Source organism: Balaenoptera borealis (genome assembly GCF_965194805.1).
Source record: "Balaenoptera borealis genome assembly, chromosome: 13".
Classification (NCBI taxonomy): Eukaryota; Metazoa; Chordata; class Mammalia; order Artiodactyla; family Balaenopteridae; genus Balaenoptera; species Balaenoptera borealis.
The window spans coordinates 83,311,092-83,322,354 of NC_138870.1; the positions used below are offsets into that span (position 1 = coordinate 83,311,092).

Sequence of the window (11,263 nt, forward strand, 5' to 3'; positions counted from 1 at the left end):
TGAATACTATTGCTCAAATATATGTAAATACTGATATTTTTAGAAAATAATTAGTAAAATTGCCTCTAGGAAAATAGACTATCGTTAAAAGAAATGTCTCCTCAATTTCTAAAAATAAAATGGCTTAATTCATAGGAAACATTTTTAGTATTTCCAGTAAATTTACTGGAACTTAAACGATCATGCAGAAATCAGATAAACTTTTTTTTTTAAGTATCTTATAAAGCATAGTTTGGAGGTCAGAATCTGGGGAAATGATTAAGACACCCTAAATCCAAGGTCAGTTTCTTTCTTTCCTTGGAAGAAAATATCTTGAAACATATAAATTCGAAAGGTATGCAAACGTTTGTCATTTATGGTATTTGTTTTCAGGAAGACATTTTTATTGTAAAATTTCTGAGACTCCACCAGGTTTTAACTCGGATCCGTAATAGGGGTTTGATTAGGGTTTCCGGCCTAATTATTAGTCACTAGGCTTCCCCTAAGATTAAAATCTAGAATGCACCTGTCTCAGTTGTAAGTTATCCATTAAGGAATTCCTAAATCATTTCATTTCGTTGTATTATGAAGCATTAGGTTTAAGTTACGGGTAAGATACTTACGGGTGGAGGGATCCAACCCAGAGACGGCTCTGAACAAAATGCAGTTGAGCCCCAAATAACTAAATGAAATAATTTAGAAAGGCCCCAACCTTCTTTAGGGTAAGAGGCAAGAGCAATATTTGGCAATACAATTTCGTCACAAATTCAAGGGTACTTCAAAGTGCCCCGTAGTCGAGGTCTGGCTTTTTCAGAATTTCGGGAACAAAAGAAGCGTTCGCAAGCAGAGACGGGGATTTAACTGCCCACTCTCCCCTTGCCTCCCCCAAGTAAATCAAATCGAGGAAGATGAGCGTCCACATGCACGGCTCGCTCCTTTTCTTTCCCTTCAGGGCTAGCGTTTGGGGAGGAAAGGCTGCGGCTATTCTTCGGTGAACTAGTGTCCCGGAATTGAGAGAGGCCCAGCCCGGGTCCTCGCAGCTGCCGTGAAATCCGGCCCGTTCGCCGGCGACCGACCCCGGAGAGAAAAGCTGCTTCTCCAGCAGGGGGAGGGAGAGGAAACGGCCCACAAAAAGCAGTACGACTTGTCCCTTATCGCCACCCTGGGAAAAAGGGAAACAGGAACAAGCCACGCGCCGGAGCTCCCGCCCGAGCGGCTTTTAAACTGCGTTTCCACCACCTCTAGCAGGGCTCCGCGGCTAATGGAACCCGCGCGAGGCGTCCCGCCAATCACCGCCGCGCTTCCTCCGGCCGCGGGCCAATGGCGGCGCTCGTTCTTGGGGCGTGGGCGAAGAGGCTGCTCTCTCTTGGCCGTGGGGTGTGCGCTGGGGTTCTTGCGGATTCCTGGCTTGGCTGCACTGGGCCTCGCTTGTTCTGCAGGGGCTTTTGTGTCCGGCGTTGGCTTGGCTTTGTGTGCGCGAGTTTCCGCTGTGCTCCGCGGCGCAAGTCCCGGCCGGGAGCTGTGAGACTCGGAGGCGGTAGCGCGGCCCCCCCCCCCCCCCCCCGGGCGAGGAGCGAGCGCGCCGGCGTGAGCGGCGGGTGCGAGGGCTGCGGGGAAGGGGATTCGTCGCCGCCGCCGAGATGCCGGAGTTCCTGGAAGACCCCTCGGTCCTGACGAAAGAGAAGTTGAAGAGTGAGTTGGTCGCCAACAATGTGACGCTCCCGGCCGGGGAGCAGCGCAAAGACGTGTACGTGCAGCTGTACCTGCAGCACCTCACGGCGCGCAACCGGCAGCCGCTCGCCGCCGGCGCCAACAGCAAGGGGCCCCCGGACTTCTCCAGCGACGAAGAGCGCGAACCTACCCCGGTCCTGGGCTCCGGGGCCGCCGCCGCGGGCCGCAGCCGCGCCGCCGTCGGCAGGGTAAGGACGCACGGCCGGAGCCACAAAGGCGGGCGTTTAGCGGTGGGCGCTCCCCGCCCCCCCCACCCCCGCGCGCTCTCAGCCCTCCCTCGGGCCTCCTCGGCGGCGGGGCTATCCCCCCACCCTCCCGGGGAGCTGGCATCTGGGTCTGCGGGCTCTCGGGCTCTGAGAGGGAAGGGCGCTGGAGAGGAGAGCCCCGAAGTTAGGGTCGCGAGGCGCGCGTTTTAGCCGCGGTGTGTCGGGGGGTGTGAAGTTGGCGTTTGCTCTCGGGTTGCGCGCGGGTGATGGGCGCGCGCAGGCAGCTCTGTGTCCCTGGACGCCCGGCCGCCGGGAGTGGGCAGCTGGACGGAGACTTCCCTGCCCTTTTCGAAAGCCCTAAGGAGGGTCAGTTCGAAATGGCTACAGGTTACGTTCGAGCGTTTTCCCGCTTTATTAACCGAAATGACTAGTAACCGGGTGTCAGAGCGCTCCCTGGAGGGCAATTTGTGACATACTGATACCTAACCAAAATTTGAAATAAAGAAATTCCCGCCTTTTTATGTTTTTTGCATATGGAGGGCTTTTTGAACGGTTTATGTTTTTCTTGTTTGTGTTACTCCTTTCCAGCAGCAGGCCGTCTTTTGGCGGGGCAGCTTACTCTAAATTAAACGAGCATTTTCAAATACATCTTTGAGCGGTTATCACAGACGCTCAAATATTTTAAAATTCTAGTTACTCAGGGCTTGGGTTTTAGGGGTTTTGGGGGATGTTTTTCCTTTTGGTATATTTGCATGAAGAAAAGAGAAGCTTCGGATTCAGGAGAAATGTTTATTTCATGACATTCTGCTCTGTCAGTGTTGCAATTTGGGATATCTAATCCCGGGTAAATTCAGATTGGCTCCAGCAAATGCATATTTCGTTTGAGAATAGTTTGGGTTTTGTTCTGTGGGGTTTTATGTGCTACTAGTATGAATCTGCCTGGTTATCAGGCTTCAAATCATAATAGAATGTAGTTAAAACTAGTGACTGGTGTAAAGTACAGTGCTTTGTAAAACATTGAAAGTGGAGTTTAGAGTTGTACTAATTACTAGTATAACTTAAAATGACTGCTTCTTTCAAAGTTATCTTAACTTCAGTTTTAAAAAATTTATCCATTGTATTTTCTGGACTACCCAGATGGAAATGAAGGAAAGATATAATAGACACATGTGGATTTAATTAAATCTTAGCCTGAGCTTTAGAAAAATTGAAAACCTTATGTCTTAAATCGATGCATGGCACATAGTAGTGCCAAATAAATATTGGTTTGGTAAGTAAAAGATCAATCGCACCTTCTTGTTTCTCATGTCTTGTTTTTGGATTTGAAGAAAGCCACTGTACTCCATAATAAGAAATTTATTTTTGAAATACAGTATATCCCTTACCTGTTTCTCCCCAACCCCTCTGAAAATGAAAGTAATATTCAAACTATTTTAGTAAAAATTTGGTTGAAAATGAAATATCTTCCATTTAAATCAGCACACTTTTTTTTTTTTTAAGTCTTCTATAGAACCTTATGTTGGTCTCCTGTGCAAATGTATCATTCTTGAGCTGTGGAAGTATTTGGTTGTATGTTTATGATAGGATTATTCATTCTTATTTTGATGGATGATTCGCTGTCGACAGAAACAGCTATCTCGGTTTTGATGTTTTTCCTTCAACTTTTTCAAAGAGGGTATGTCCCAGTCTACCCTGTGTTCTTTGGGGTGTAAGAAGACCTGAATGTAAAATTTTAAAATTTTAGTTCAATTATCCAACATTTTTGAGTTCCTATCATGCGCTCTTAACTGCAGGAATTTGATTTCTGCAGACCTGCCAACCACCATAGTTAATTTTTTAAGAGAACCTCCTATGTCCAGTAGCGTGTATCTCAATGTTTGAATCCATATAGATATCAACTGTGTCAAAGACAGCTTTAAGTTTTTTCTACCTTGTGTATTTAAAACTCAAAAATGTGTACCCTGGGCTGGGTGCAGTGGTGTCAACAACTTGAAAAAGTTAATAGTGGTAGTTGGTCAGTAACGTCATTTTCTGCTTTAAAGCACATTAAGTAAAAATGAGTCCTAATATAACTAAGGAGTCTGATAAATTTTTTTATCAGGCATAGGAAAAAATATATTGAATTTATAAGAAAACAACCTTAGACCGTTTATAATAATTGGTATATAAAATTATTCTCCTTTTATATGTACAGTGTTTTATGTTCTAGTCATTGTTAGCCCCATGTGTAATAACAATATAGAGTTACATTTTTTAAAGAATATTTATGATCTAGGAGAAAGCCAAATTATGTTTGACAGTTTCAGATAAGGCAGATTTTTTTAAATGGTGAATTTTTAACATTTTAAAACAAATCAAACATTAACATGGATTTGGCCAAGGACATAGCATATATCTTCGATTTAAGCATGGGTTTATGAAGAGTATTTTTAACTAAAGGAGAAATTGTTTCATTTCAGCCATTGCCATGGTCAGGTACACTTGGTGTGATAGGACAAAATACTTGCATGTTCAAAATTTGGTTTTAGTTTTTAGTTTTCTTATTTCTATGCTTTTTATGCATCTTGATGGTAACCAGTATTTTCCAGTGATGAAATTATCAGCATTGTCAACACAAAAATAAACATTTACATACAGAGTTGATGGTCTGCCTTTTAGTTCCAGGGTGCAAAGCAGTGTAGCTGTTTGGAATCCATTGGAGCATAGCATTCTTGAATGGTCTGATCTGATGAATTATGAATTCTTAACAGGAAATATTTAATGACATGGAACAGAACAGGAAAGAGTATGTTGGGTAGTAAAAGTTAAATCATAAATTGACCACTGTATTCTACAGTAAGGTGTTAAGTGTACAGACTTCTGAATCAGAATTATAGATTCAAATTCCAGTTCTGCCCTTATTCAGATGACCTCGAACAAAGAGCATTGCCTATCAGATGCTCAGTTTTCATCTGAAATAGGAATAATCTAATAGCTACTTAGAGGATTACATGAGGTTGCATTTGTGAAGATGTCTAGTGCTCAGCAACTACAGCACATGTTAGCTATTACAACATGTGATTTCTGAATTTTGTTGTCTTTATTTAATGCCAGAACAATACAGTGCTACCATAATGTATTCAGAAGTGGATGGGGTAAGTTTGTGAAAGTGACGTATATGTAAAGTCTGCTCAAATGTTACCATATAACTGGGTATGCAGATTGCCTGAGTTACATGAACAACTTTGGACTTGTTTCCTCTCTTGTAAAATGGGGATATTAGTATCTATCGCATACGATTTTTAGGATTCAATAAGTTAATACAGATAAGGCACTTAGAACACAATTTGGTATATAAATGCTCAATAGAATCTGCTCTGTAGTAATAATTAGTTACACTTCAGCATCTTTGCTACTAATGGTAGAGATTTAAATAAGAGTGGTTCATAGGTGATATCACAGAACTTTTGGATTTTAAAGTTGAAAAAGAAATTAGAGATCATCTGGTAGTTGGGAAGAAACTGGAGAACAGTGCCTGGCACATAGCTGGTACTTGGTATTTTGACCGAAGGAAACTAAGAGATTACATGATTTGCTTAAAGGAACAAAGCTCTCTGGAGGCAGAAATCATTACAACTAATGGCTCCCTCTTCCTGGTTGAAACTGCTGGCTTGATAAATATGTATACTCCCAATTTTTATTCTTATTAAATTTGATATTTCATAGAATGGCATTACTTTTCTGGAGCTTTTCTCCATAAAAATAAAACTCAGGTGGCCCGTTACGAGCACCTGCTCTATTTGACTTACCTTATGCCAGTTTATTGGCCTTTACTTAAAATTTCCTTGTACAGCTGTAGATTTTCAGTATGTTTTAAGAAAATGTGAGGGAGTTGGTTTCCTGCTTGGATATGCCAAGTCTTTGTTTTTTCTTAATAAGAAATTGGTTTTTAAAAATAAGTGGCTTATTTCCCCCTCACCAGATGGCACTCTGATTCATTCATTCAACAAAACATGTATCAGGTACCTATTCCTGTGTCAGGCACTCTTTTTAATTTTAGCTGCTTGGGATACAATATGACAGTGCTCCTGCTTTGTGTTACCCTCTTAAATGCTACATCTAAAATCACCTGAGCAACACATCAAAATACAGATTGTCAGGCCCAATATTAGGACTCAGAATGGGGTAAGACTTTTTAAAATAGGAGCAACTTTTCCTGAAGTTTTGACGTTTTGATAACAAACCAGACTTAAGGACTATTGTTCAAGGAGTTTACCATCTGGAGAAGGTAAAACATATGTACAGATAACTAATAAAAAGTAAGCAGAATGTAGTGAGTGCCAAAGACAGATTATTTCTTGAAAACCTCACGCTGCTTCAGGAAGTTGAAATTCCTGGATGTTTGGTTAGGAGTAGGATTTTGAACATTGTTAGGGTTTAGAGGGATTTTTTTCTACAAGTAATCTGTACCTGACTGCTTTTTTTTGTTTAAAGTATTTATGTTACACAGTGGGGTTTTTCTTCCCAACCTGTCCACACTTTTGGAATATTCAAGTAGGTCACAGGATTAGGTCTCTTTGATTTAAAAAAAAAAAGAAGTCTTCTCTAAAGAATTCAAGGATTTGATATATAGGACTCTTAGACTCTAGGCAGCTATTTTGACATCAAGGTGTGAGTTGCTTAAGATTTGAGCTTGATGATGCTAGATTAGTACAGTATTAAAGCCTTCTGAAAGTACCCTTGGTAACTTTTCACAGACATTTTAAAAATTGTATTGAAGATTTCTCATGAGTTGACTTTATTGTTCTTATTATGTTCTTTATGTGAAGTATTTCACATTTTTATTTGGTTGAAAAACAAATTCTAATACATGACCAAATAATGCCTGATTTTTCTTTCCCCCTCAGCATCACTGGAAAGTAAACAGCCCATACAGCTTTATGATTTTTGCATAAAATATTTCTAGGATGCAGTATTGGCTCTTCTGCCTTAAACAGTAATTTGGGCCTACATTGACTGATGTTTGTGGCCATTATTTAAACAGCCGTTTATATTCTGTGCTCTGATGGTTACTGGGATTACTGAGACGTTTGTAAAGCTATTTGCCACAACCCTAAAAGCTAACCATACTTTTGCTCCCTTCCCCTGTTTAACCTTGGAAGTTTATATAGTTTTTCCAATAAAGAATGCCATTGCTTAAATTCTTTTAAAAACTGCCTTTAAAATTTTTCTCAAAGCTTGTTCCACGCTTTTCAGCTAGTCTTAGTGAAATGGTCATATAGACTATATGTGGCAACAAAGCTGTGTCAGAGGTGATATGTAGCCAGAGTCTGACTTCCTTCATGAGTCAAAAACTGGCTTTTAAAGTCACTGTATTACAAGAAGAATATTCATTTGGGCTTCTTAAATTTTGATATGCTTGTTTAAAAGAAATCATTTTTATACATAACATGTATAAACCTTTATGGTAAAATCTTAAACTTTCCTGGATTAATTTAAACTTTCAAGGAGTATAGAAAAACCAGTCGTAAATTGTATTTACAGTTATCTGGATGAAAATGTTTAGGCCCAGACTTTTTGCTCTTTTGAATTTTTGATGCCATCACCTCTTTAGCTAGGTTAACCAAAATTGACTATTTTAACAGTAATATCTAAAATTTGAGTTACTTGCTTGGCTTATTAGGTTTGTATAATTACAGGGGAACTTAGAAAATACTTTTGAATAATAAGTTGCTTTTAATTTAATCAAATTGCTAAGCTCTACTATAAATCAACTTGAAGGTAAATTTGCATGTTTATTATATGCAGTGTTATTTATATAGTATCTATAAATGAACATTTTAAAATTCATGTGGAAATGATAACTGGACTTCGTTTACAGAAAGCCACAAAGAAAACTGATAAACCCAGACTAGAAGATAAAGATGATCTAGATGTAACAGAGCTCTCTAATGAAGACCTCCTGGATCAGCTTGTGAAATATGGAGTGAACCCTGGTCCTATTGTGGGTAAGCTGATAAAATTTCAAATATCTTTTTATGAAGCAGTACCCCACACTGTTTACCCCTCTTGTCTAGCAAGTAGAGTTTTCATTCCAAGGACCAGTCTGTCATTAACCATTTATATGACCAGGACCTTAGTTTCCCTAACTATATAAATGAGGGAAATAAAATAAGAGAATTGAACTAATTAATCCCCAAGATTACCTCTGTTGAGATTGTTTCGTATTGTGCCCATGTCATACTACTTGATGAGACATATGGGTCTTATATGACAATTGAGGAAAATCTGAGGTAACATAGCTGGCCAAATTAATCCAAATCAGTAAGTTAGTGACAGACTTGTTAAAAGAACTCAAGTTATTCAATTCCCAGCATAGTACCCACTTTCAGTTATCATTAAAAGTACCTTTTAAAAAGTCTTGTCTTGATTGGAATTCAAGAACAAACTGAAAACTAAAGAACAAACTGAAAAGAGAAAACTTAAAAGTAAATACCCTGGATTTCCATCATTTGGTTACTGTTAAGTCAGTGAGTTTGCAAGGCTGATTGTGCCTTAACTTTGGAGGGTCTTGGCAATAACCTCAAGATGAGAAAGTTCTATTTGATCTTCTAAGTTGTGTAAAAAAAAATTTTTTTTTTTTTTTTTTTTAATTGACTGCATCAGGTCTTAGTTGCGGCACCTGGGATCTTCGTTGTGGCATACGGGCTATCGTTGCAGCACATGGGCTTCTCTCTAGTTGTGGCATGTGGGCTTAGTTGACCCACAGGTGTGGGATCTTACTTCCCTGCTCAGGATTTGAACCCGTGTCCCCTGCATTGGAAGGCGGATGCTTAACCACTGGACCACCAAGGAAGTCCCTGTAAAATTTTGAATACTGTAGATTTGGGGGTTGTTTTTTACCTATAGGTGTAGTTGCAAATAAGAATTTAGAATATCGTCTTTCTTTTGTCTTATTTAATGTACGGCTTCCCAAGAGATGATAATAAGCCTATTAGTATAATTACCAACAGACATTTGATACCCTTTATATATTTTTCATTTAAAATTACAAAAGGGAGGTGCTGAAGACTGTGTATTGTGTATCAACATACATTAAATTACATGTTGATATACCAGTTGTTTATTTTTTCCCCAGCTTTATTAAGGTATAATTAACAAACAAACGTTGTACATTTAAGGTGTACAACTTGCTGTTTTAATATACATGTACATTGTGAAATGATCACCATAATCAAGCTAATTAACATATCCATCACTTCACAGAGTTTTCTTTTATGCATGTATGTGTGGTGAGAGCACTTAAGATCTACCTTCCTAGCAAATTTCAAGGATGTAATACAGTGTTGTTAACTGTAGCCCAAGCTATACTTAGATTTCTAGAACTTATTCATCTTGTGTAACTGAAATTTTAAGGCCAGCGTCTCCTTATTTCCCCCTCCCCAGCTGTTCATCTTAAGACTACTCATCTGTAACATTCTGAGATATGTATTGTTTCTAAAAAATATATGTTTATCATTTTATTCATCTTATAGAAATCAGGGAAAGACATATAGCTAGTGTAAACCAGAAAGTAAAAGCTATTTTTAGTTTTAAATTGTCATTGATGTTGAAATATGTTACTAAATTATTTATAATCAATTTTACTTTGCTATCTAATTGGCAAATCATTTCTCTTTGTAACACACATTTTCCGTAAAAGGTCATTTTTACTGCAGCAGTATATTGAAATATGATTTAACATCTTAAATTTACTCAGTGCTAGGTGTCAGATATATTCAGTTTTTTAAAATGTGACTTTTAGAACTTTTCCCATAGCTGAATGGCCTTTATAGGCATATTAGTCTCTTAGAGTTGTGGGGTTTTAATCATAATAATTCAGAGAAGTACACTCTGTTTATAAACATGATTTTTCTACAAAGGCAAATACTATTACTTAGTACGAGAGAAATTACACAGAGTTCAAAACTTTTCAGTCAAAGATACTCAGTCATACATGGCTCTTCAATAGGTTATCCATAGTAAGACCTAAATCAATCTATTATGTATTTCATTCTACAAAAAAAAAACAAAAACCAAAAACCATTGTTATAATCATGCATTAACATCCCAGAAAAATGCCTGTTTTAGAAAAGAATCCATTATGTAGTATTTTTAAGCATTTAAGTTTAGAAAAGGAAACTGAAAAGTAACATTTTAATGTTTCTAAAGCTAATGTCTGAGTTGGATCTTAAATAAGACAATACAAGTAATAAAGCAAATTCTACCTTAATACAGGAACAACCAGGAAGCTATATGAGAAAAAGCTGTTGAAACTGAGGGAACAAGGCACAGAATCTAGATCTTCTACTCCTCTGCCAGCAATTTCTTCTTCAGTGGAAAATACAAGACAGAGTGGAAGTAATGACTCCGACAGATACAGTGACAATGAAGAAGGTAAAATTTTATATGATGTTAATAAAGTATATAATCAAAAAACAAATCAAATTCTTTTCAGACTCATAAGATACAGTAACCATGAAGAAGATAAAATTTTAAATAATATTACCAAGATATATGTAAATTTTGTTCATATCACTAGAGTAGTCCTCCAAGTAATTTGATATAAATACCTTTTGTTGAGAATCCTAAGAAACAGAAAAGTAGAAATGTCTAATTTTTTGTCACGTAAAATCACTCTTTATCTTTTTTGCTGCAAATTTCATCTTTCTAAGAGAAAAAAGTATTACAAGTAGACACAAAGTTTCCCCAGTTATCCCTTTCTAAGTATCATCTCCACAGAAGCAACCACTGTCATTAATATGATGATTATCTTTCCAGCCTGATTTTAAATACTCTTTCGTATGCATCTGCCTAATACATGGTATTATTTTTTACTTGAAAAAACATCTGTATAAGTGATATGCTAAATCTTATCACTTGCTTTTCTTTACTCTGTTATATTAAGATCTCTTACTGATTTATTTCATGTGTCTGATTTATTTCTCGTAATTGATATGTAGCAGTAGTATTTACATACGACATGTTTTCTCTGTTCTCATATTGATAAGCATTTAAATTTATAGTTTTTGCTAGAAGATCTGATTTCAAGAAAACTTTATAGTAAATATTTTGACATGTTTTTAGTAGACTATTTTAAGAAAATTTGGCCGTGGTATATAAATATTTTTCGAATAGTACATGAAATAAATGACCTTTTAAAATTTATTTTAAGAACAACTCGACACGTATAAATTTTTAATTCATATGACTTGTTTGTTAATTTCATGACTATTGAATGACTCAAATTGCTTATATCTCCATAAGCATTGCCTGCCAGGGCACAGTCTGTCAAATTGGTTGTTCAGAATGTTCCTTCAACAGCACTG

The 11,263-nt window shown here is 37.8% G+C and overlaps 1 protein-coding gene across 5 annotated transcripts in view; it reads left to right on the forward strand.

Moving 5' to 3' along the window:
- Nucleotides 1-1,333: 1,333 nt before the first annotated feature.
- Nucleotides 1,334-11,263, forward strand: part of TMPO (thymopoietin) — a 31,389-nt gene continuing 21,459 nt past the window's right edge. For 3 of the 5 annotated variants that reach the window (XM_082349633.1, XM_082349635.1, XM_082349636.1), the window contains exons 1-3: nt 1,339-1,898; nt 7,777-7,903; nt 10,173-10,331. In XM_082349633.1, the coding sequence (XP_082205759.1) occupies nt 1,620-1,898; nt 7,777-7,903; nt 10,173-10,331 (565 nt within the window). In that variant the 5' untranslated portion in view covers nt 1,339-1,619. Of the gene's footprint in view, nt 1,899-7,776; nt 7,904-10,172; nt 10,332-11,263 lie in introns of all 5 variants that reach the window. The other 2 variants (XM_082349632.1, XM_082349634.1) reach the window with 2 other exon arrangements.